The sequence below is a fragment of the Podarcis bocagei genome (genome assembly GCF_964188305.1).
Source record: "Podarcis bocagei genome assembly, chromosome: 3".
Taxonomy (NCBI): domain Eukaryota; kingdom Metazoa; phylum Chordata; class Lepidosauria; order Squamata; family Lacertidae; genus Podarcis; species Podarcis bocagei.
This window is the reverse complement of record NC_138127.1, coordinates 74,090,860-74,118,141: the sequence shown is the minus strand read 5'-3', so window position 1 is coordinate 74,118,141 and position 27,282 is coordinate 74,090,860. Positions and strand designations below refer to the sequence as shown.

At 42.4% G+C, this 27,282-nt stretch overlaps 1 protein-coding gene across 4 annotated transcripts in view; it reads left to right on the top strand.

Annotated features, from left to right (window-relative positions):
• The window catches only part of LRFN2 (leucine rich repeat and fibronectin type III domain containing 2), a 264,966-nt gene extending 238,606 nt beyond the window's left edge, over positions 1–26,360 (top strand). For all 4 annotated transcript variants that reach the window (XM_081186406.1, XM_081186409.1, XM_081186407.1 and 1 more), the window contains one exon: positions 23,710–26,360. In XM_081186406.1, the coding sequence (XP_081042532.1) occupies positions 23,710–24,631 (922 nt within the window). In that variant the 3' untranslated portion in view covers positions 24,632–26,360. The remainder of the gene's footprint in view (positions 1–23,709) is intronic.
• Positions 26,361–27,282: the final 922 nt, after the last annotated feature.

Sequence of the window (27,282 nt, the reverse complement as noted above, 5' to 3'; positions counted from 1 at the left end):
ATAGTCTGGGGTCATCCAATGTAGCTGAACTGACAGATGAAAAAAACTATTTCTTCATACAGTGTGCATGGAATCTACTAATGGAAGAGGTAGTGATTACCATCTTAGACAACTTGAAAGGCTATCAATGGGTACAGGGATGGGAAAGCACCTCTTTCCTTTGCTCCACCAGTTCTCAAGATGCTTTTGTGATAGGCAGTTAATTGAGGACTGGGACATTTGCAGGGAAACCAATATGCTTGTTTACAAAGATATTGTACTACCAACCCTGTTGTGTGCTTGTGAAACATGGACCACTTATAAACGTCATCTCCAACTCCTCGAAAGATTCGATCAATGGTATCTCTGAAAAAAAATTCACATCACTTGGGAAGACATGGCAGTGTACTGGAAAAAGCAATGATCACCAGTGTCAAAGCAATGATTCTTCAACATCAACTTCGCTGGACTGGTCATGTTGTGCAGATGCTTGATTATCATCTTCCAAAGCAATTACTGTATTCCGAACTTAAAAATGGAAAGTGTAATGCTGGTAGTCAACAAAAGAGGCTTAAAGACTCTCTCAAGGCAAATCTAAAAAAAAATTAAAAAATTGTAGTATAAGCACTGACAATTGGGAAACACTGGCCTGTGAGCGCTCCAGTTGGAGAACAGCCTTTACCAAAGGTGTCATGGACCTTGAAGACGCTCAAACTCAGGACAAAAGGGAAAAACATGCTAAGAGGAAGGCATGTTGGCAAACCCTCACTGTGATCAACTCCTGCCCAGAAATCTATGTTCCCACTATGGAAGGACATGTGGATCCAGAACTGGCCTCCATAGTCACTTATGGACTCACTGTTAAGACTGTGTTCATGGAAGACAATCTTATCTGGCTACAAGTGATCGCCAAAGAAGAAGAAGAGTAGAGCAATTCCCACCATGTAGCCACATGACTGGAAGCTTGGAATCCTATAATGGAATTTCCAAAGATTGTCCAGAAACCAAATTGTGTTTACCTTATGTACTGTTACTGTTTCAGAAGGAGCCAGGAGAAAACTAGCCCATAAGCCTAATGTCTATTGCAAGACGCGGGGGGGAGGGGGACTAGTAGAAAACATTATTATTTGTTAGAATTATTCAACAAATAGAAGACCAATCATTGCTGAGGAAGAATCAGCCTGGCTTCTGCAGATGAAAGTCAGCCTCCCAACCTTCTGAAATTGTTCTGGTGACAATAAATATGTAGATAAAGTTGATCTATTAGGCATATATTTGAGCTTCAAACAACTTTTGAGAATTTTCCTCAACAAAGGCTCCTGTGCAAACCCTTGGATTGGTAGCTAATTAAAGAACACAAAGCTGAAGATACAAATAAAGTTTCACAATGGAGGAGAGCAAGTAGTGGGATCCCTAAATCATAGAAACATAGAGTTGGAAGGGACCATGAGGACCATCTAGCTTAACCTCCTGCAATGCAGGAATCATTTGCCCAATTTGGGGCTCAAATCCATGACCTTGAGATTAACATTCTCTGCTGACTGCTTGCATAAATTATCTGGAGTTGGGGCAGGAGGTGAATTAACTGGGTTTGCAGATGCTAAATACCTCATGGTGAAAATCCAAGCAGAATGTGAGAAACTTCAAAAGAAGTTGTCCAAACTAGTTGTATGGGCAACCAAAGGCAAATGAGACTTGAAGTGTCAGGTGATGCACACTTAGGCAAAACACCTGTTTCACAAATACATTGCCAGAGACTCAACTGGAGGCGCCTGGCCAGGAAACTGATATTGAGATCATTGTTAAAAGTCAATCCAATGTCAGCTCAGTTTGGTAAAGTGGTGAAAAAGAAGGCAAATCTCATTCAAGGGGTTATTAAGATCTGAACTGAAAGTAAAACAGGCAATATTATTTATTTACAAAAGATTTCTACACTACCAAGAAAATATGTGATGGCAGTGAACAGCATAAAATCAACAATAACATTCCATTCATAAAGCAAATACGAAATGCATTGCAAATCATTAAATCAACGTAATACATCAAACATGCATCAAATATAATGATGTCCTTATAAAAACCCAGGGTATGCCTACGTCTTTAACACTGTGTGCAATTAGCTAGCCCCACCTCAAAACAGGGAGTTGCCAAAGGCATAGAAAGGAGCAACCAAATAACTAAAGTGTTGGAACATCATCTGTAGAGAGAAAGGCTAAAGCTACCAGAGCTATTTAGCATAGAAAATGGCATAGCTGGGAAAAGATATGAGAAAAGTTGATAAAATTATGCATGTTGTGGAGAAAGGGAAAAGAGATTTTACTTTTTTCCCTCATCATATAAGAACTCAGGATCATTCAGCGACAATGATTGGCAAGCGCTTCAGGAGAGACAAAAGAAAACGCTTCTTCACATGCTGCATAATTAATGCCACTTGCTGTCATCAGATGGGCTGAAGGCCACAAATTCAGGTGGCTTTAAAATGGGATTAGAATAATTTATGGATGGGGACGCGGGTGGCGCTGTGGGTAAAACCTCAGTGCCTAGGACTTGCCGATCGTATGGTCGGCGGTTCGAATCCCCGCGGCGGGGGGAGCTCCCGTCGTTCGGTCCCAGCTCCTGCCCACCTAGCAGGTCGAAAGCACCCCTAAGTGCAAGTAGATAAATAGGTGCCACTCTGGTGGGAAGGTAAGCGCTGTTTCTGTGCGCTGCGCTGGTGCTGGCTCGCTAGAGCAACTTCGTCACGCTGGCCACGTGACCTGGAAGTGTCTTTGGACAGCGCTGGCTCCCGGCCTCTTAAGTGAGATGAGCACGCAACCCCAGAGTCGGTCACGACTGGCCCGTACGGGCAGGGGTACCTTTACCTTTAATTTATGGATGACAGGTTTCTTAATGGCTATGAGCCAGCAAAGCTAAACAGAACCTCCAAATTCAGAGGCGGCATTCCTCTGAATGTTGTTGTTTTTTAGTCGTTTAGTCGTGTCCGACTCTTCGTGACCCCATGGACCAGAGCACGCCAGGCACTCCTGTCTTCCACTGCCTCCCGCAGTTTGGTCAGGCTCATGTTTGTAGCTTCGAGAACACTGTCCAACCATCTCGTCCTCTGTCGTCCCCTTCTCCTTGTGCCCTCAGTCTTTTCCAACAGCAGGTCTTTTCCAGGGAATCTTCTCTTCTCATGAGGTGGCCAAAGTATTGGAGCCTCAGCTTCACGATCTGTCCTTCCAGTGAGCACTCAGGGCTGATTTTCCTCTGAATACCCATTCCCAAAGTGTAGGGACCATAGAGTAGGACTTTTGTCCATCAGTGGACATTCCAGGAGCATCTGGTTGATGATGATTAGAAGCAGCATGATGGACTATAGCAGCGATGGGGGACCTTTTTCAGCACAAGCGCCACATTCCATTCTGGCCAGCCTTCCAAGGGCCACATGCCAGGCAGAGGCAAAAGCAAACAGATAAATGATTGTAAAAGTCCCTTTTGTATAGTATGGCAGTTTCTACACCCACTGACATGCTGCTGTCCGTTCTTCATCCAGACAAGCAAGAGCCATTGTCAGAGCTCAAGGACACATTCCGACCAGGCAAAAACAGTCATGATGCAAAGCAGGGTCAGTGAGGGGTGTAGCCTGGGGAGAGTTCTGAGGGCCACTCAAAGAGGCTGGAAGGGCCATATTTGGCCAACAGGCCTGATGTTCCTAACCCATGGGATAGAGGACCAATGCTCATTCATTGTAATTATGAGATGAAGCAAAGAGAGGAAGAGGGTTACATTCTAGGTACCTGAGGAAAAGAGGGACAGAAATAGGAGGGGCCAAGGAAAGGAGGTGTAAAGGAAAGGAACAGTAAGCCAGAACAAATTGAGGCCAAGGCAGTGCTGAAGGTCTGGAGAAAGGAGGCAAATTATTCAGCAAACCAGGGCAAGGAAGCCAGTACAAGGAGAAATGGATGAAGCAGGAGCCAAGGAAAAGGAACATGAGCAAAGCCTGCAGTGAATAGGGAATGTGGGGCTGGGGATGGAGGAGAAATGTGTTTGGTCCATGTTGTGAAGTGAACTGAGCTACTTGACCAACCTAGACCTTTTATGCAGATCAGAACACAGCTAGCACTCAGATCACGCATTTTTCTGAAATTAGTGATACTGTATCAGGGTGTTTTTGTTGTTGTTGTTGTTGTTTTAAAAAAGTTCGCAAAGCTATGTTTTGTGGAGAAATGCATTAGAAGGCATACAAAAACATGTATTTTTCACATAGAATGTGTGCACAAAATATGGGCAATTTAAATGCAAGTTTTTCATGTGCATTGTGAAAAATCCATGAAAAACCTGCCAGGGTGGGCCTATGATGGAGCACATGTGAAACTACCATGACACAGAAATAGGATGATCTACTTGTCATCAGGTAGAGCTTGTATTCAGCCAAAGACTCCACTTTCTCAGTCACATTTCTGTAAGCATTCCCAACCCTATCAATAGTTATTGTTGGGACCTGAAGTCATTAGACAGTGAATAGTTGGCAACAGATATAATTCAGCACCAACTGAAATTCAAATACCTCATATTTTGCATTTACTTTGCCACCATGCTATTATGCCAACCTTAAACATCTCTCTGCCTCGTAGTAGTTGTTTTTTGAACTTGAAAACAGATTTGATAATGTTCACTCTAAAAATTGAAATAATAAAACTCATCTCTTTTTCCATTTTTGAGGCACTAAATTCGAGGTAGTAAATGGGTTGCTTTACAAGAATTTAAAATGTGGTATAGGAAGTTGATGATGACAAATGGAATATTTGCCCTCCCACGTACATGAAAGGAAGCTACATTTTACATACTGCCAAGAGCTCATTATTCTGGTTTAGAATCACATGTACTAATTTTACCAGCAAAAGACTGACATATGACACAGATTTCTTGAACCATCATTATGCACCAATTCATATATAGTATATCATCCTATCTTGGAATTTTAGGTCTGTGCAATAGCTCTTTTTTCTGATCAAAGATATAAATATCTTCCGGGGGAGGGGGTACTTCGTAAGATTGCTGTGGGAATGTATAAAATAATGCAGCTGCCCTACATTTTCAGCTCTTGGAATTTTAACTTCGGCTTCTCTTTCTTTCCAGGCAAGGTTTAATAGCATCAGTTGTTACAGAGCTCCAATATTTGTATTGCTCTGAACACCATTTATTTCTATTGAATTCCAATCCCCTTTGTGAAAAATGATCAAAAACTGGCATGCCTTTCCCCCAGCTGTTCCTTTCTGTCAATGAAGATAATGTAATCCATGTCCCAAATAATTGTGCATCGAACTGCATTGGACATAGGGAATTTAGCTAGGTTGCAGAAATGGTGGGTGGTCTCAACAGAATTTTGCTGATACTGTAAAATATCTACCAGATTTGTATTCCACCCTTCATTCAAGGAGCTTAGAACAGTGTTTTTCCTCAGTGTTTAACTCACAATAGTTCTCTGAGATACAGTGATAGATGATAGATAGATAGATGATAGATAGATAGATAGATAGATAGATAGATAGATAGATGCAGTCAACAGGCTCACGTCAGGCTCATTGCTGTCACATGATGGCAGTATGGCCAGTTCGGGATCTGTTGGATCTGGGGCTGGGCTCAGACACTTCCTTCCCCTGGAACACCCTGTGTCTGGGGTTTCCATGGCTGCTGCTGACATGGATCATGCTAGCAGGCCTTGCACCAGACTGCAAAGAATAGGGAGCACTCCACTGTATTGATGCTAACCAGCAGAAGTCAGCAGGAATGGGCAGAGGAGCACCTCCACCCAGTCCAACCGCCACCCTCTGTGAGTTTGGGTTGAACCCTTAAATACCCTCTAATATACTGGAAGGGCAAATCAGGATATGACCTCCCCCCTCCTCATCCCCACTATCCCACCACCGCTGTCCACCACACCCACCCACACACCAGAATAAGAGGAGAACATAGAACCAGAAAACATGTATCATTTGGTTCTATGCTGTTTTGGTTCCTGGGTGATTGTGGCACCAGCTTCCAGGAGGATGTCGACAGCCACCTTGGCTGTGGAGGCCATGGAGGCGGCAGAAGCCAAAATGGGACATCCAGGATTGGCACCAGAAGCCAGGGTGGCTTCTGGGATGTCCTGCTCAAAATGGGGCAGTTGTGCCGTACACCCATAGGGTGCTATTCAACTTTCATCGTATAGTAAGTAGGTCCATTGAAATCAACTGCCTAACTTAAGCCACTTGATTTCATACTTGCTGTTTGACTTAGTTTGATATCGTGAGTCCAAGCAGTTTTGCCTTTGACCGACTGCTTTCCCCAGAAAACATGCTCTTTATACCAAATCAGAGCAAATATCAATCCAGAGAAAACCCAATTGAAATTTGGGCAGGTTTTCCTGGGAGAAAGCAGCAGGGAATGTGGAAGTGTGGATGAGCCCTTAGTGAGTATTTTACTTAAATAATGCACAGGATTGCAGCTTTTCGTATTACCCCCTCCAGACAAAAATAATGAAATTTGTGAGGCTTTTACCACACTCTTTTCTTAAGTATATGTTTCACCTCATTCGTTTTAATGGAGTGTGCACAGCAGGGCTTTCCTCTGAATCATCCTCCCAGTTTCTGAGGTTCTCAATCAATTATGGTCAAGGAAATTGTTGGGGTTTCCTTAAGGTTTATTAGACTGTCTACCCTTCGAAGTAGATTTTCCAAGATATCCACAAGATGGCACTGTGTGACATGTCTAGCTTATAAAGCAAAGATGGCCAACTTCTTCAAGGCTGAGCACCATAATATGTTAGTTGAAGTGCCAAAGTTAATCCCCAAGGGCTTCAGTTCTTGTGATTTCCAATATGAACTAACCCAATCTACACTTCCAAGACTAATGCAGGAAATGGAATGCAGTTAGCCACAAGTTTTACAGACACACACCCAAGTGTCCTGACACCGTCCTTGTCGCATACACACACACAATCAAAACAGTTTTCAGAGAATGCGCAAATACTTTTAGTAGTGTAGTTGAGAAATGCTTACAAATGCACATTTTGAGAGAATTTTTTTTAAAAAAAAAAAAAAATCATAGTTACAGTCATACCTTGTGAGTCGAACGTTTTGGCTCACGAATGCCACAAACCCAGAAATGACTGTTTGCAAATGTTCTTTGGAACCCAAATGTCCGACACGAATTCCCCAGCTTCCGATTGACTGCAGGAGCTTTCTGCAGCCAATTGGAAGCCATGCGTTGGTTTCCGAACTTTTTGGAAGTTGAATGGACTTCCAGAATTGATTCCATTCAACTTCCGAGGTACCACTGTGCTTTTTATATATATATATTTTAAAAAATGCAGTAACAAGACGTGACGGTATTGTGAAGGAACACATGTGAAAAGAACATGGGCCAGAGAAAATGCTCATCCCTCCTTCATTAAATGCATCAAATTAATAGTTTGTGTTATATTTAAAGTACACATAAAAAAACACATGAAAATACTATTCCAAAAGGGCATTATATTAAGGAAAATTGCACAAAATAAGTATATTAGAAGAAATCTGCACTAAAAGACTGGTATATTTTCATGAGGACTCTTAAAAAACAACAACAACTCAAACTGATGTGGAAATGGGGAGATTCAACTTAATACTAGGAAAAATGGGACATATTTGCCCACTCCTACTTCCTTATTCCCTCTAATGGAAGAACCAGAGCTGCTCTCATTGAAGTGAGTGGGGCAAACCTTCTATACAGATGCTGAACTGGGCTCTTAGGAGCATAAGAAGAGCCCTGCTGAATCAGACCAAATGCCTCTCTAGTTCAGCATCGTGTTTTTCACAATGGACAACCAGATTATCACAGGAAGCCCACAAGCAGAACACGGGGACAACAACCCTCTTCCACAGTTGTTCCCTAGTGATCCTGCTAGCAGAATGCTGCATCCCAGGGATAGGGGGTCACTTTTCCATTTAAGGACCACATTGCCTTGTGGGCAACCTTTCAGTAGTGTGGGGTGGGGGAGGCAGAGGGAAAAGTGGATGTAGTCAAAGAATGTGAAAGTTGCTCCACTCCAACCACACACAAGTTAGAGGGTTTTATACAAATGCACCTGTCTTAGTCCTCCATCCAGGCAAGAAAGAAAGAGGCATTATCACAGTTCAAATACACATCCCAGCCAGGCAAAACCACTTGAGGAGGGGTGTGGCCTGAGGAGAAGGGATGCAGCCGAGAGAAAGGTCTCCACCCATAACCCTTATGTCTAGTTGCCATTGAGAGCCTTATTTTGATCCCGTCAATGGTACCCCCCCCCTCGGATTCCTAAATTAATATTCTACCTTTTTTTAAAAAAAAAACAGTTTTCATCCATTCTGAAGAAGTGACGTGTCAAATTAATGCTTAATAACCTCAACAAGTTAATAGCTTTTATGAGAGCACTCAAATACAAAACTGTGGGATTCCGTACTGCATGTATCACAGAATGGCAATTATCTCATAGTGTGAACAGAAAATTACCATTGATATCTTTGTAATAGGCAAAAAAGAGAGAGTTCTATTTGGGAGCCTTTATTATTATTTTTGAAGCAGTTGGTTTCCACTAGTTCATGAATAAATCATGGCTGAGTGTGTTGCTGTGACTAATGTTAAAGTTTCTTGATGAGGCTGGATAATATTCGTTTAATTTCAGATATGTGGCCTGGATTCTCAAGAAGCTGATCTGAATTAAGATGGTGCTTCATTGATAAGCAGAACAAGACTCAGATGCGGGGGGGGGGGGGGAGAGAGAGAGAGAGACACTAAGAAATAATGGAGTTTTTGACCATTTTCAGAAAGGTAGCCATGTTAGTCTGCTGCATAAAAATCAATAAAGTCTTGGAGACTAACAAATCTATTGAGACATAAGTTTCCACGGACTCCACTTCCATCAGATGCATGAAATGTTATCCTAAGTTACAAGCATATTATAGATACATGGTGGGGGTGGGGGAATTGTAAATAGTTAATTCAGAAATGGAGAGGTGCCCCTTTCCCTCTCAGTAAGTGACAGTGATGTTAGGAAGTTGAGAAGCCAACAGCTCAACACAACTCCACCCATGCAGTCCTGCTGCTGATTGTAGGAAGACTCAGTGTATGATATTGTTTCTCTCATTTGGTCTGTGTCCACTGAAGTGTAGGTGAGTTCCAATGAGGCAAGACACAGTGATAACAACAAGAACTTTTATTGAACTAACAGAACTAGATAGCAGGGGCAAAGCAACTGTTTATATATATTTCTGAAGGCCTGGGCCACTCCCACTTCCAACGTGATTGGCTGTCTAAACTTCCAAGCTGCGAATCATAATTCAGAGTTTAAGGGCCAATGGCAGAGGCCCAAATCCTGAAATGTTCTGTGATTGGATAGCATGTATCAAATCAGAACACAGGGGCTCAGAATCCTTAGTCCAGACTCAAGCTCAGGCAAACTCAGACCACTGAATACGGTGCATAACATCCTTCATATTAGTCTACACAATGCCATCCCAGAGGCCTTTAGGACTCACTGTACACTGATGCTGTGCATCTCAGTGCCTAGTTTACTTATTTATTCATGTGTTCCAGTTATATCCTACATTTTCTTCTTCAAAGAACTCAAGGTGACATACATGGCTGGTCCTCATTAAATCCCCCTCCTCATTTCATCAGTTTATGCTGAAAGGCAGTAACCTTCATGGCCAAGTGGGGACTTGAACCCTGGCCCCCCAGGTCCTAGTCTGACACTCTAACCACTACGCCACACTGGCTCTCATGCTTGGCAGGGGGTTGGACTCGATGGCCCTTGTGGTCTATTCCAACTCTATGATTCTATGGTTCTATGTCCTGCATATTGAGGCTAGGATCCTTGCAGACACCTACATGGAGTGAGTCAGCAATATCATCAGTAGAGATACCAAGGGAGTAAAAGTCAAACTTAGGTTATGCCTTCCAGTTGGGCCTCTGTCTCCTGAAGCTCATTAAGCGGAGACATAACTTAACTAAGTCATTTATTTGCAGATGTCTCACAGTCCCTAGAGCAGTCAACGATGTAATTGTTGCATATTTTCTTTCTTTCTTTTTTAAAAAAAAGTATTTCCTCTTTTCACCACACACAAGCTGAGTCTTAATTCTGCCTTTTCATAGACCAATTATCATTACAGTCAACTCCCTCCCCATATTTCTGAATCCTGCCTTCTCATCACTCACACATCCAGATGCCCTTTGGAGAATTTGGCTTGTCAGATGAAACCCATGGTACATGTTGCCTCATTATTATTTCCTAATTTGATTATGCTCTCTTCAACTCATTTGGAGAAAGGGGGAAGAAAAGAGAAAGTCAAAGGGGCCTTGATAAGCCTGGTAGGAAATGGTGAGCAAGACAGATAGAGATAATGAACATTCCCCCTGAGCTTCAAAGAGAAAGAAAAGGCGTGTGAGATTTCTGTGCATGAGGGAACATTAATTAATGTTGAAATTTATTAGGCTGTGGAACTGTGTCCCAAGGGAAGTGTCTGGATTTTTTGGTGTTTTTTTAAAAAAGGTGATCATACAAAGTACAGGAAGGCACAGTTTTGGTCCCTGCTGAACAATCCTACATATGTGAGACAAGTTCCTTCTATAGTCATTGTTAAGTCTTCTGTGTCCATGACCCTCAATGGTGCAGTACTATGCGTTGACATGATGGAACTGAAAAGAAACCTCATAGGTGCACAGAACAATCCATTATATGTGATTGCTCTTTTCATGTTCTTGGAGAATACAGCTGCAGAATAAGAAGCACGGCGTTCCTTCGTTCAAAGGAGCCACTATTCAAAGGTGGCCATAACTCAAAATTCACTGGAATTGTTGTTTCTGTTGATCATGCTTTATATTTCCATATAAGATTTAACAGCTGCATGTGGGAACTTCTCCTGTTCCAACACCAGCACTCAGTTCCAATGGGCTTCCCATAGGTAGCAGGTTGGCTACAATAGGACTGAATTAGATGAGTCTTTGGTATGATTCAGCAAGATTCTGGTTATGTTCTCATGACAACAGGGAGGTGCGCTGCACAGTGTGGCCCTGCTGCCTCTTTTAATGCGTTGGACCCCCTACATCCATATAACCTTCACTTCTACATGCCATCTTCTATGCCTAACATTGGTCCACATGTGGGCTTTGGGTTCATAAACTGCATTTCAGCTACACAGCAAAGAAGTTGTTTGCCTTTGCCCTCCCAATTTCAGTGCTTTGCTCACTCTTTTAGGTGAAGGTGATGGTGATGGCAATACCATATTTTACTGAGCAGAACATTCTAGAAATATGGACCCTGATCTAAAAGGACACAGCAAAAACTTCAACATGCCCATGCCGAATTATATTTGACAAAGCATTTCAGCCATCAACATTCATTATCCTTCTTATGAAAAGGAAGTGAACACACATTTACTCAGCTTTAGCCCTGGGAAACACAGCACCTTTATTTGATAAAAATCTAATTAGTCATTAAATGCTTCTTCCTCTAAATCTGGGTGGTAGGAGTGGGGGCTCTAGGAGCCCTACAGGCCTCTATGTCTGGGTCCTGACACTCTCTAGGCCATACCTCCTCTCTGGGTCATGCCAATCCATGCCCCTGCTCCAAATCTCTCTTCAAATGCTTTAGGCAGGCTTGAATGTGATAGTCGCTCTCGCTTGACTGGATGGAGATCTGCGGGTGTGTGGAAACCTCTGGCTTTTGTTTGGCTTGAATGTAGCCTATTGTACAAAGAGATACCCACTTTTAGCTTTCGGCCCTGCCCACCATTGCCATTCCACATCCCCAAAGTTTGCCTGAGTGTGGGATGCAGTCCGGAAAAATTCCCACACCTCTGTTCCATATGGTCAGTTGTCTCTTACAGTCTGATGCCTTTAAACAAGGCTTCTTGTAAAGCCATCCTTTTCAAACTGCCCAGCTCAATTAGAGAACAGAAAGTTTCTTATCTTTTACCCCATGATGGGAGAATAGGAAACTGAGTGGCCAACCCAATTAGCCTAATCAATTCCCCCTTTGCCCCGCCCTTTAACCTTAATACCAGGATGTTAACATGTGACTTAGTCCATTGGTTGAAAACAGGGTGTATGAGCATTAAGTTCTCATCAGGAATAGGACTGAAAGTCCACAACAAACCTGAGAATTAAAGGTTTCCTGCTGGGCTTCCGGAGCCTTTTTATTTCCTAATTTGCTTAATGATGCCACAGACCTAGTTAAAACATTGCAAAAATGCAATTTATGCTGTGCTGGGTCCTCAGGAGCACATGGTATGTTACTGATATGTACTGAGAGAGCACACCAGGGGGTGCAGATTGTCAAGGAGGAAATCAAAGAGGAGAGCTGGAATCAGAGGCAATGGGAGATATATATTTATTTCCAGTTATATGATTCATTAATGTTATAGTGCTCGGGTCAAACGCAAGATTAATTTTATTAGACTTGGACCAGAAAAATATGTAGAGCTGTGAATCCTGGAGTTTGTGGGAAGCCTCTCTGGGGGTGGGGATTAGGAAAAAAATTCAATTCCACTTGCATTTCAAGGCAAATCTATATAATTCACACTTTCTGAAAGTAAGCGAACCGAAGCACAGTCATCCTTCAAAATTCAAACTTCTCCAAATTATGCAGTGGAATCCAGCAGCCATGTCATGTGTACAAGAATACACCTACTAGGGTAAAACTAGGGCATGTATGTGCATGAAAATAACATCCAAAAATACTTCATAGCAGGGGAAATGGTTTTGCAGAAATGTGTACTTTAGGCAAAATTGCAATCAAGGAGAAATTTGCACTACAATCCTGATGAATTTTCATGAGAACTAAAAAAAAAAGCACAAACTAATGAAGAGGCATGGAGAACTCAAGAGTGGAAAAAATAGGGAAAATGAAATGGTCGTGTTTGTCCATCCTTACCCAGGAGGCAGAAATAACTTTCATGAGTGAGTAGCAGCTCCTCATAGTAAGTGTCTTAATTATGGTTAGGAATCCCCATTTCCCCACCATAAGACAATAACAGAAAGTAAGAGCGCCCTATGAGTGTACAAGAGCAGATCAGTCCTTTCCCCTAACTTCCTTCCTTTGCCAGCACTCCATGTACACCTGTGCAACAGGCATAATAATAATAATAATAATAATAATAATAATAATAATAATAATAATAATTTATTTATACCTCACCCATCTGGCTGTGTTGGCGGCTCCCAACAGAATAATAATCATAATAATAAGCAATAAAACATCAAACATTAAAATTTCCCTAAACAGGGGTGCCTTTGGATGTCTTCTAAATGTCAGATGGTTGTTTATTTCTTTGACATCTGATGGGAGGGTGTTCCACAGGGCAGGCACCACCACCGAGAAGGCCCTTTGCCTAGTTCCCTGTAACTTCACTCCTCACAGTGTGGGAACCGCCAGAAGGTCCTCAGAGCTGGACCTCAGTTTCTGCGCTAAACGATGGGTGTGGAGACTCTTTTTCAGGAAGGGTAGATCTGTCTATTTCCTGTCCATATCAATGTCCACAAGTTTTCACCCAAACAAATCCCTTCCCATTTCTGTCTTAATTGCATTTTTTAAAATATCTGCACGATGTAATTTACTTTTAAATATTTATTTAAATAGGAATGCTCTTTTTTGTATTGGTCCCTCCCTTTTAAAATATATTTTAACTCAAAATAAATTCTGATACGTTTTTGGTGCTAAGAAGCTCGTTGGAATTTTTAGGAAGTGTGAAAGCTGGTGGAGAGCTCAGCTCTAATCAACACATTAGTCTGGGAGGTGCAAATCAGGTCAGTTTGCCAAGCCTGAATTGCCCTTGAATCTCAGAATAGGATAAGAGTGGGAGAAGTGACAAAGTGCCTGGACTTGAGCAGAAAATACATGCCTAATGTGCTTTTTGCCCATTCAGTTTGCTGAGAATCTTTGGAAGCAGGAGTTGAGAATTGAATCCAGCCTGTGGGCTGGATCCTTACTTTCCCCCCATCACACCCCCTGCAGGCCAAGTCTGACAGGTGACCCAATCATCTTGAAAACAAAATGCACAGGCAAAGGCACAGATCTACACTTTTCAAGCACTGACAAAGTAAACATCCAGTGTGATGTACTCACACTCTTGTTTAGTGCAGAAAAGGGGAAAGTAAATGCAGTGCCTGATCTTGAGTAGACAAGAAATTAGAATGGTGCCTAACTAACCTCTGAGCTCAGCTGTGTACCAAAAGTGAATCACCACATGGATGTTCCAACGGAAGTGTCAGCCTTCGGGGAGTCGGCTTCCTTCCCCCGTGGCAGTAGATCAGAAGATCAAAGAAAGGAACGTCTTACCAGTTAGAAACTTTAATAATCACAGCGAGAGAATAAAGAACACATCTCCTAGAAATGGCAGTGCTCCCAATTAAGGATCACATCTCCTTCTGTCCCTATTAATCTACATCACTCCTACGTCTTGTAATCTGAGTTTGTAACCCCTATGCTTTCTGTTCTGAGACTTTCTGAGCTCTTCTTGACCTTGGGCTTTCCAGAGTCTGTGAATCTGTTAACCCCCTTTCTTCCAGTGTTTCTTCACCTAGCTGTTCCCCATCCAGTATTTCCCAGCTTCTGCTTTCTGAACTATGCCCCTCTGCAAACCACTATTCCAAATCGATACTGTCCTCCTGCTCCTGGGAAGATTCAGGAGCAACAGCAGCAGGGAGAGGAGTGGTTCCCACCATTCCCCCTCAGTGCAGCCCTCCTCAGCACGGTCCCAACAGGAAGGACAATGGCAGTACAATGGCCCATCTAGTCCAGCATCACAGTCTCACAATGGCCAACCAGATGTCTGTGGAAAACCCACAAGGAGGGTTTGGGCACAAGAGCATTCTCCCCCTTCTGTAGTTTCCAGCACCTGGTATTCAGAAGCATTACTGCCTCTGACTGTGGAGGCAGAACATAGCCCTCTCCTCCATGAATTTGCCCTCTTCTAAATCCATCAAAGTTGATGGCCATCACTTCCTCCTGTGGGAGCGACTTCCATAGTTACGCACCGTGTAAAGACTTGCTTTTATCTATCCCAAATTTTCCAACATTCAGCTTCATTTGAGGTCCACGAGTTCTAGTGTTACGAGAGACAAAAAAAATATTCTACATTCACTTTCTCCATGCCATATGAATCTGAAATATGAGCACTTCAGGTTGAATGAGAAAGTATTCAAGCACTCTGGGAGTTAACAAATAAAAGCAAAGGTGGTGCTCCCATGTCTGAAGAGGATGATCTACTTTTCATGAAGTTACCCAATCTCAAGACTATTTTTGAGACACTCTCTGAAATAACCCTCCCTCCTCAAAACGTATTGCTAGTCGGCTGTGATTGATGGTAGCTCTTAAGAGTCTTCACACCTAAAATCAATGCAGACACATTTTCACTCAGGGATATTGATGACTCTTTGATTATCCCCAACATACGCAGCTGAGAGAGGCCACTCCAATTCCTGCTTTGCTCCATCACACAGTGCATCCTTTAACAGCTGCTCTGCAGTCCTGGTACTGTTAATCATGGAACATTAGCTGTGCAGGTGTGGCATCAGGGATGAAATAAAGAGCCCAGGGCGCTCTTTTAAAAAGTGGTAGCTGGGCAGGATTTGATAACGTCCCAAGCATTTTAGCTGTAATCTGGGTTGGTATCCCCATAGGAGCTCAAAACTCTGAACAAACTTTAATTGGGGCTTCCACATTCCAAAATTACTAGCATTTAACCAGAGTGGAGATCTTGTGACGCACTGTGGAGACAACTACTTCTTTTTTAGTGTATTTTTCATCTTTGTTGGAAGCTGCCCAGAGTGGCTGGGGAAACCCAGCCAGATGGGCGGGGTACAAATAATAAATTATTATTATTATTATTATTATTATTATTATTATTATTATTATTAGTCACTGGATTGGTGACTGCTTCGAATCCACATGCTTCTGAAACACAGATCTGATCCTGCAGTGATATTTTAAAATGTTGCCTTCAAAGCATGAATGCAGCACTGAAGGGAGAATTCACACTGACCGCTGAACTTGATGATGCCACAACTACTCTCCCATATTCTTAGATTCAGGAAGGCAGGTGTACAGGTTTAACTCTAAGATTCATGGTGTGTCTGGATTTGCAATTAAAAGAAACCACGGCTGTCATGGTTATTTGCTCAAGCAAATAAACTGGGTCCATTTAGGAGAGGGATGAATCAATCTCTTAGATTCGTTCGTGCTCGGTTTCTCAATATTCCAATTTTAAACTCAGTTCTCCACATTTCTGCATAAATCTCACAATTTTATAAATCTTTATTGGATTGAGTTTTCACCTCCAAATCTTGCATCCATTTTTCATGCCTGTTCATAGCCATTTCCTCACCAAAATTCTGATTACAAGGGTGGGGACAAATCCCCCCTCCTGTGCCAACTTGGCCAATGCCCCTTGTATTATGGTATACAGCCTTTTGGAAGTATCACACTGTCCAGGAATGGTATTCATATGCACATTTTAGACCAGATTAGATGTGATGCTACACTTGCTATGGTATTCTTTTTTTAAAAAAAACAACAACAACAACCCTTGCAGGTATGGAGTAATTATGGTCAGGAACGTGGCGTGTTTCAAGAGGGAGTTAACCCTTTCCATCCCCACTGTGCTTTTGATGAAAATTGCTGCACCACAGCTTCCACTAGCACCAATTGACGCTTTCCTCCCTGGGTTAATAACTGGTGCAGTGGCAAGGGTCATTGGGATTGTAGCAGAAGAGGAAAGGGTTAAATACCATCCTTGCACATGGCAGTCATGATGAAAATCATCCCCATGATGCCTTTAAAACACACACATATCAGCAACAACATCATCAGCAGCAAGTAATGCAGCAAGTAAGAGCAGCCCTTAGATTTGCATTTAGCTATGGATGCTATACCTCAGTTCTGCAGTTATATGCTTATTTGGATCAGAGGCCTATTTGGATAAACATCCCAAGTCAATAGACCATTTTCCCAGTTGGTAGTAGTTATGCATTCCATTCCCCTGACACAAATATTCTTGTGGTTTTGCACTTTGTGTTAAGTAAAGAGACCAAAAAAAAAAAAAAATAGCAGAGCTCATTTCATAATATTATAAATAATCCAAGCAAGTTTCTATCACTTTCGGTCACATTACACATTTTTATCTTCTCTAAAAAAAATACTTCTCTAAAGCTACTTCTTTCTTGAAGCCATAGACCACAGCAGGATCCTCTTCTCAATTCCATCTACTGGCGCTGATCTCTTCCCCTTCCCTTTCATTATTATTCCTTCATCCCTGAGTTCAGCTTACTGTTGCCATCTCTGCCATATAAATCCTCTGAGGCGGGTGATCACATCACTTCTGGGCAACACCTAGCACACAAATGAAATAGCCGCAAAAAGCAATAACTGGATTGTGCCTTTGCTGCATAAAATAATGCCTCATTGAGAAAGAGCAGTGGAAAGGGAACAGCTCATTAACAAGCTTACTTGTTTCTGCTTCCACATATTTAAGTTCTTTGGGGAAATTCACCAATCACTAAGAACAAATGTGGTGTCATTGAAGAACAATATTTGGTTGCAAGTTAGACCTAGCAATTCTTGTGGTGCTTTATTGCAGAGATCATGGCACTGTGCTCTTCTTTTGCATTTATCCCGAGCAGCTAAGAGAGACACTGCTAATATTTATGTAGCCAGCATGCACATACACTTAATAGTTTGTGCTAGTAATCTCCTTATTGGGGAAGGTGATGACTTTTGCTCCTTTATTAGAAAACTCCCCTGCCCAGAGTAGCTGGGGAGGCCAGGCAAGATGGGCGGAGTTTAAGTAACAAATAATAATAATAATAATAATTCTAAGCATGGAAGAAGCTATCAATTCCATGACTGGCCTCCTCCAACGATGTATTACTCACCTGACTAGACCACTCATGCAAACAGCTGTAATTGCATGAGTATGCTGGATGCTTGCAACAGCTTTCTAAGATAAGGTTGTGCGATTGGCTTGTGATTAAAGATTGGTATCAGCTGGGCCCACTCGGTGCACGAAAACTAGGCAGCTAATCATAGCATTTACTGAACTTTATTGTTGTAGTAAAAATGAATTCACTTTGACATTAAGTATTCACAGGGAGTGCTGCAGAACATAAAGGCAAGGGGAATGGGGTGAAAACAGTGGTGGCTTTTAAAGAAAAGTTGTTGTTGTTGTTTAGTCTTCTTAGTTGTGTGTGACTCTCCGTGACCCCGTGAACCAGAGCATGCCTTGGAAACTCTCACTTTCTTCTCAAAGCTGCTCCTTTTTTATGTCCATGGAGTTTTCTTGGCAAAATACTGGAGTGGTTTGCCAGTTCTTTCTCCAGTGGATCACATTTAGTCTAAACTCTCGGCTATGACCTGTCCATCTTGAGTGGCCCTGCATGGCATAGCTCAGAGCTTCCTGGAGTTATTCAAACCCCTTTGCCACGACAAGGCAGTGATCCATGAAGGGGTTAAAGAAAAGTAGAATCATGTAATTGGAAGGGGCTCCAAGGATCATTTAGTTCAACCCTCTGCAATGGAGAAAAGTAGTTTGGGTAGGGTTTGATTTAGGACGGTGGTGGGGAACCTTCAGTCCAAAGACCACATTCCTTGATGGAGAGCTTTTGGGGACTGCATACCATTGGTGAGAGAGCCAGAGGCAAAGGTGAGCGAAACAATAGGTTGTGTTTTTACCTTTGTGTGGTTGGTTGCATTTCAGCCATGCAAGAGTCAGAGGTTTATACACAAACACATCTGCCCATTCTGTATCCAGGCAAGCAAGAGCATGTTGGCTATTCAAGGACACATCCCAGTTTGGGAAAAGCCAGTGCAGAGCAGGACTAGTAAGGGATGTGGCTTGGAGAGAGATGTTTGGATTTGATATCCCGCCTTTCACTCCCTTTAAGGAGTCTCAAAGCGGCTAACATTCTCCTTTCCCTTCCTCCCCCACAACAAACACTCTGCGAGGTGAGTGGGGCTGAGAGACTTCAGAGAAGTGTGACTGGCCCAAGGTCACCCAGCAGCTGCATGTGGAGGAGCGGGGAAGCGAACCCGGTTCACCAGATTACGAGTCCACCAGCAGGGATGTCAGATAATTCTGATGAAAATGGAACCAGGGACAGAAATGACCTATGTTAGCATTTTTTGTCTCATGTTCAGACTGGAAAACAACACTGCAAATGCGGTAGATATTTGCTGTTTTGTTTCCATGCAATAAACAGTGTGTGTGTGTGTGTGTCCCATCCCACATTTCCAGTATATTTCCTCTGCACCAAAATGAACTTTGAGGAGTAACATAATTACATCATTCATTCATTATGCAAAATTCTGCTACAGCAGACAGCAAGACAAATGGCATAGTTTTTGTTGGGAGAAGAATAGCTGGATGGATATGGTGCTGCACCTGAGGAATACAGGAGGGAAAGGAAATGGATGCCTTCTTCCATCTTGAAGGCCAGAGAGAGAAGCTTAAGGTTCCCCACCCTAGTTTAGAATATGGGTACAGGGGAGAGTATAAAGAAACCTCAGACAGTTTCAAGACATCTGTGGTGGCAACTCCACGGAATATAAACACAGAATATTATGTGAAACACCACCTCTAGCTTTCTGCTTTGTAATCAAATGGGACCAGGAAAGGCAGAGAAGTCCTCAAAGAATTCAGCACGGCTTATAAGGAGTGGCTAATTCATATCTCAGATAAAGGTGGTGCGAATTTTAAAAAAGGATTAAAGTACAATTAATCCTAAGCAACTAGTTTCACACTTCAGCTAAGGTAAGGAGATGGAGCTGCTGCTTGCTTAATCCTGAAGTGTGAATGAACTCTTCAGTCACCAGTAGCGAGAGAGAAAATATTCATTAATTTTATTTTTCCATGGGGAAGAAAAGAAATGATGTGAATTTATTTATTTATTTATTTATTTATTTATTTATTTATTTAACAAGCTCTTTCTTTCTTTCTTTCTCTCCCTCTCTCTCTCTCTCTCTCTCTCTCTCTCTCTCTCTCTCTCTCTCTCTCACACACACACACATATATATTGCATGATTGTAAGAAAACATCTAAGTAGTTTAAAACCTAAAATAAAATATTGAAATTATTTTACGATTAAACCAAACAGGAGTTTAAAAGAAAGAAAACACATGTAATTTCTGCATACCTGGATATGCTTGTCTAAACAAAAGTGTTTTAAGCCAGGCATCCCCAAACTCAGCCCTCCAATTTTTTTGGGACTACAACTCCCACCATCCCTAGCTAACAGGACCAGTGGTCAGGGATGATGGGAATTGTAGTCCCAAACATCTGAAGGACCGAGTTTGGGGGTGACTGTTTTAAGCAGATAACAAAAAGAGTACAGTGAGTACAGTCTTGGTGTCAAGTCCACCATTTTCCCATTTGCCCTCCATCTTTCCCAACATCAGGGTCTTTTACAGGGAATCTTCTCTTCTCATGAGGTGGCCAAAGCATTGGAGCCTCAGCTTCAGTATCTGTCCTTCCAGTGAGCACTCAGGGCTGATTTCGTTAAGAATGGGTTGGTTTGATCTTCTTGCAGTCCATGGGACACTCAAGAGTCTCCTCCTGCACCATAATTCAAAAGCATCAATTCTTCAGCGATCAGCCTTCTTTATGGTCCAGCTCTCACTTCCATACATCACTACTGGGGAAACCATAGCTTTAACTATATGGGCCTTTGTTGGCAAGGTGATGTCTCTGCATTTTAAAATGCTGTCTAGGTTGTCATTGCTTTTCTCCCAACCAGATGGAAATAAGGCTCATTGGCTATGAAGGAACACTTCCAACAGTTCTATCATAATTTCTGTGCTGGAAAGTTTTGTTAATATCTTGTAACTGAGAAGTATGGGTAGCAACTAATACTTGAGGAACTGTTTCTATATATAGCATGCTGAAGAACCAATCTTTAGTTTAAAATGCAATTTGTGAATATGCCCTCATTCCACAGATTTTGTTGCTGTGAATGAGGAACAATAGGGACAGTGGGGAGGAGAGAGCTTTATCTTGTTCTTATTTCCACTCTGAGTTATTCTTAATATGCAGCGCTACATTGACAGGAGACCCATGTAGACTTCAGAAATCTACTGTACTTATTAAGCTGCCTGTGTTAAACAGAATCTCCTGTTATTTTACAGTTCTAAGTTTGTATCTGTATGGGCCACATTGCCTACTAGGAAAAATTGGAAACTGCCTTATACTGAAGCAGAGCATTGGTCTATCTACTTCAATATTGTCTACACCAGGGTTTTCCAAACTTGGGTCACTAGCTGTTTTTGGACTACAATTCCCATGATCCCTGAGCACTGGCTCTGCTAGCTAAGCATGATGGGAGTTGTAGTCCAACAGCAGCTGGAGACCCAAGTTTGGGAAACCCTGGTCTACACCACTGGCGTTCAATAGGTGGGCCAGAACCCACGAGTGGGTCATGGCCTGATCCAAGGTGAATTGCAACAGGACGTAGGGTTGCCATATGTCCTCTTATTCCAGGACATGTCCTCTTTTTCATGGGTATGTAAAATGAGAGTCGTCATAGCGATCCATAGTTAAAAGCAGAGGTTGGCAAATGTGTCCTCTTTTTTGCTCCTCAGAAAACATAAACAGGAGCAGTACCACTGTGCAAATATATGGCAGAAGATTAAGAAATGGGTCTTCAAATACATGTTTAGTTTATAAGTAGGTCCTGGGTCTAAAATGGTTGATACCTAGTCTATGCAGGCTGACAGTGGGTCAGGATTTCAGACAGGGGTCAGATTGTAGGCAGCTACTATTTATTCCTGACTGTTTGTTTGTTTCTTACATTCCTAGATGGGAAATAGAATCTCAACTAAGACTCTATTCTCCTTCTGATTGGATAAAAGGTTGAGAGCGGGAGTCAAGCTATAAAGGAGGATACAGTGGTACCTCGGGTTACATTTGCTTCAGGTTACATATGCTTCAGGTTACAGACTCCGCTAACCCAGAAATAGTGCTTCAGGTTAAGAACTTTGCTTCAGGATGAGAACAGAAATCGTGCTCCAGCGGCACGGCAGCAGCAATAGGCCCCATTAGCTAAAGTGGTGCTTCAGGTTAAGAACAGTTTCAGGTTAAGTACGGAGCTCCGGAATGAATTAAGTACTTAACCCTAGGTACCACTGTAGTTTGTTAGAAGGTTATGAACACTGAGATTCAAAGAGCTGGAGTGGAAGAGCTACAAGAGAGTAAAGAGGCCCAAACAGAGAACTTGAACAGTGTAAAGTGAGAGGCAGCAGAGTCGGGAATTGGAAAAAAGGAGCCAGGGGAAAAAACCCACAAAGGGACCCAGAAATTGAATCAATGGGTGCAAGTTGATAAGTATTGGTTAGGGAAACAGTATCTGATAGATATAGCAGTGCTTTTTTCAGGGGCTACTCAAGGATACCCAGCACTGGCACCTCTTTTTTGTTGTTGTTAAAAAGTGGAGCAATTACTGTAACAACTTCATGGTGAGTACCGGCACCTATTTTTCTAGAAAAAAACATACTGGATGTGTTTATCTCTAGTTATTTTTTTATTTGCTTCTACTTGATTGAACAGCTACTCCAATCATAAAACTACTTTTTAAAGAAGTCCCCCCCCTCAAAAACTGCTTACTGTGTTGCCTTTCTTAAACTTTAACTAAAAGTACAATTGGTTTTGTAAAAAATAGGTTTGTGGCCACACTTAAGTGCCTTGCTATTCTACGCAATACAAGGAGTAGGTGAGGACGGTTAAAGTCTGGAATGTTAAAGGGCTGTTTAGTGGAAGAAGTCAGAGAAAAATAAAGATGTCCACATGGTGACAGCAGCAAACATAACAAGGAGGGTGGTTTGGTTTGGCTGATTGACTTGTCTCACTTCCCACTCACAGTTCAGGCTATGCTGTCACAAAGGCAGAGCTCTAGAAATGACAGTTTCCTAAGAAGAACTTGCTGATTCATCACTTATTATGTAAGCTGCCTATGCCAGCTGGATACATATCCAGTTAGAAACAATACTCTGCTTTTCTTGTTCCTTGATCAGCATGGGGTTGTGGCTTTTGTTTTGGTTTTTGCTTTTGTGTGTGTGTGTGCACACAGTATATATATTGTATACAAAAGAAGTAGTCTAACCTCCTGGCTTTTTGTCCCATTTTAACACCTTTGTCCTTTCAGCCAAATTAACAAGAAAAGGAGAGCTAGGTAGCCAGCTCTTGGATGCTTACAGGATTATAACTCAGTGACCCAGCCATGTCTTTAAACCAAAGCAATTGCCCCTTGTTGAGTTTCTATTGCTAGGTTAATAAATGAAAACCACTTTCCTGATTTATAATGTGTGTTAACATGGATTTAATCCCAGCAGTAATGTTGGAATGGCTAGGCCCCCATGCACCATTCAAGGATACTAGTGACCTCGAAGGTCAGAGTAAGGAAAGGAATGAAGGAGTGCCGGGACCCCAGAGGCTATGAATGTCATCCAGTATGTCAGGGTTTTGGATAATATGTGTTCTACTGTAAGGAGGGAGGGAGGTAGGAAAAAGAGTGTGATGACAGAATTGGTAGAGGATACATAGTCAGAGATGAACAGCTAAATGTCTTTTGACTTAGGCCTTTGAGGAAATAAACTAAGATTTAGACATTTCCTTCTGCTGCTGTCCAGTGCTTTGGCCCCACCCACCCCACTCACACTACTTTTCCATCACATTTTAAACTAATGTTGCTGTTTTCTTTCCCTTAAAGGATGATCCCTGCTACAAACAAGGCTTTTGTGGTGAACAACCTGGTGTCTGGGACAGGCTATGATCTTTGCGTTCTGGCCATGTGGGACGACACCGCCACGACGCTCACCGCTACCAACATTGTGGGCTGCGCCCAGTTCTACACCAAAGAGGACTATCCCCAGTGCCAGTCCATGCACAGCCAGTTCCTGGGAGGGACAATGATCCTGATCATCGGAGGCATCATCGTGGCAACTCTGTTGGTGTTCATCGTCGTACTCATGGTCCGGTACAAGGTTTGCAACAATGCCCCGGGGAAGATGGCTAACGTTAGCAATGTCTATTCACAAACTAATGGATCCCAGCCTGTTCAGAACGGGGTCCTGCCCCAAGTCAACCCCAAAGTGGTGGTAAGGAACGAGCTCATGGAGTTTAACTGTGAGTCTGCACACAGCAGCATCTCCTCTTCTTCTAGCTCTGTGAATAGTCGCGACTGCGATGGCTACAGCCTCCAAAGTGAGCAGGGCACATTGTCCAGTAAGTGGAGGCCCCCATCGAGGTCAAAGCACAACAACATTGATCGGCTCATGGGAGCCTTTGCCTCCCTGGAACTGAAGTGTCAGAAAAAGGAGGACACAGTAGACTCCAGAACTTCAACAGTGGCCCATCACTCAGACAAGGAGCCACTGCTGGGCCAGCATGAGTCCAAATTCCGTAGCCTCCTCATGTTGCCACTGGAGGGTAAAACTAAGCGTAGCCATTCTTTTGACATGGGAGACTTTTCCACCTCTCAGTGTTGCAACTACCCCAAAAAGATCACAAACATTTGGACAAAACGCAGTCTGTCAGTGAACGGCATGCTTTTGCAGTATGACGACAGTGACCTGACAGGGGCGAGGGGAACTTATGGGAGCTCGGAGTGGGTGATGGAAAGCACAGTGTAAATAAGAGTGGCCCTCCGTTCCATTCTGAATCCCTCCAAGCATAACAGAAGTCCATGATTGTTAAAAAGGCCATAAACGTGATGGGAGAAACACACAACACATGTGCGCGCGCACAGCCGTATATCGGTCAGATAATCAAGTTGGATAAGAGAGGTTATGAAATGTTAATAGGTGTGTGTGTGTGTGTGAGAGAGAGAGAGAGAGAGAGAGAGAGAGAGAGAGAGAGAGAGAAGCTGATGAAATGTATCCAACACATTCATTATGTTTGTGTGAATGTCTCAAGGAAATCACGGGTGCATTCCTGGTGAACTGTCAAAAAAGCTTAAATGAGGATTAAAAACAGGTTAAGCGGCATATGTTTCATTCAGAGAGGAATTCCTTCCCTCTTCTTTTTTCTAAAAAGGAGACTCCCATGGATATAAAGATGACCTGAGGATAAGCCCAGCTGCCACTATGGTTGCCCAAGGACCTTCATCAAGACAGCATCTGGAGAAAAAGAGCATGCGTGCAAACCATCTTCTCGGCTTAATCTCATAATGGAATCAGCAACACGTGGAAATTTTCTTGCCGTGGTTTGGCTGAGGATTTTTTTTTATCTCTTTCCTCCCAGAAATAATAAAAAGGTCTCTGCTGTTTATTTTTATTGCTTTTCTTTCCTGCACTAAATTAAGGAAGACCAGTCACCTAGTGAACTGCACACTTGTTTTCCTCTTCTGATCTTTATATCCTAGGGTGGGGAAAAGAAATCTAGGAGTTAATATTTTTTTAGATTCCCCCTTTGTCCATTCCCTTCATGATCCTTTGTTTGTCAGTGTATAAGGAGGCTGCAGATAATTTGGTCAACTGTCTGAGGGAGTTTGATGTCTGAGAGGGAGGTAAAGAGGAAGCCGGTTTTCATAATCAAAGGGTGGGGGCAAATGAAACTGTTTTGATTATCTATTCATAAATCACTTCCAGCTAAGGTTAGGCAGTTTTCCTCTGTTCAGCTGAGCATGAACAATGTAGACTTGCATACCCTTTCCAGAAAACGAACAAGCACCGTTCTTGCGTGCTCGGTGCCACCAAATGGCATGTAGCAATGTCAATCAAAACAAGAGCACGAGAATTTGAGATCTCTAGGCATATTGTGCAGTGAAATGTTTGATTAGGGGGATGTTTCCAATAAGCCATGGAAAACAAGATGCTTTGCAGAATAGGTGGTGTCCCATGTTTAATCGTTTTGGTGCTGCTTCCCTTGCCCCTCACCACTTTCACAAGCCCTTCTCTCATGCCAAGATCCTTGCTCTTTTGAGATCAACTGTTGTGGCTTGCAAACTAATCACCAGACGCATTTGCAGGCACATTGCTGCAAGACCTGGGATTGCTGAGGATATGCATGTGCAACTTCACTAAACCATGACAACTGTGAAATTTGCAGTATTTATGGCAGCAAGAGCAACCGGCCTTTAATTCAGATATATTTTTCTGTATTTATTTGCTCCCAGGAATCATTCCACTTGGAAACCATTTCTGAAATTGCACATTATTTTGAAGGGATGTGCTGAGAAGGGTGGCAAAGGATAGAAGAAACACACATACACACACAAATCTCTATGTATTTTTTTTAAGAGAGAAAAGCTCAGAGATCTATTGTGACATGGCTGTGTATTTGATCTTGTTATTCGTCATGTTTCCTATTTGAAGTTTTAGAAAATGACATCCCTGTGAACAAAATATTTTCTTTTTTCTCTCCCTCTTTTGCTACAAAATGTACAGTAAAAAAACTTATTGGGAAAAATTAGCCTCTTTTCTTTCATTTATTTATTTTGGTGACCTGTTCTGAACACTCAACCAATAATATTTCTTGCAAGTGGAATAATAATAATAATACATACATACATACCTGTGGTCTAAACCACTAAGCCTCTTGGGGTTGCTGATGGTAAGGTCGGCAGTTTGAATCTGCATGACGGGGTAAGCTCCCGTTGCTTTGTCCCAGCTCCTGCCCACCTAGCAGTTTGAAAGCACACCAGAGCAAGTAGATAAATAGGTACCACTGTGGTGGTAAGGTAAAGGTCATTTCTGTGTGCCCTGGCACTCGTCACAGTGTTCCGTGCACCAGAAGCAGTTTAGTCATCCTTGCCACATAACCCAGAAAAGCTGTCTGCAGACAATTGCCGGCTTCCTTGGACTGAAAGCGGAGATGAGTGCTGCACCCCATAGTCAAATTTGACTGAACTTAACCATCCAGGGATCCTTTACCTTTACCTTACCTACTGTCAATCATGAGAGCTGCTACTTTTGATCTACTGGTTACCTCTTGTGGTTAAAAGGAAAAGAAAAGCAACATAGAACAATGTTTCTTTACATGATTGTAACATAAAGATGATGAAAAGATCATGACTTTTCTTGAAGTCAGTGAGAGCTATCTATTTCACAGATCATCTCTACTCCAAATGCAATATGTCATTGGCTAGGCACCTGAACTTCCCAGCACTCCCCTTGGTGACCAGCCCAAATTCATAGTGTCACCAACAAACACAGTGAGTGAAAATGTGAGTTGCCAGATGTGTTTCCTCTTTTGAGGTCTATTTCAATGACATATAAATGACAATTTCTAAGCTATCCTTAAGGGTGGTTGTGGGAGGTGGAGGGACCACTACTTCCTATGG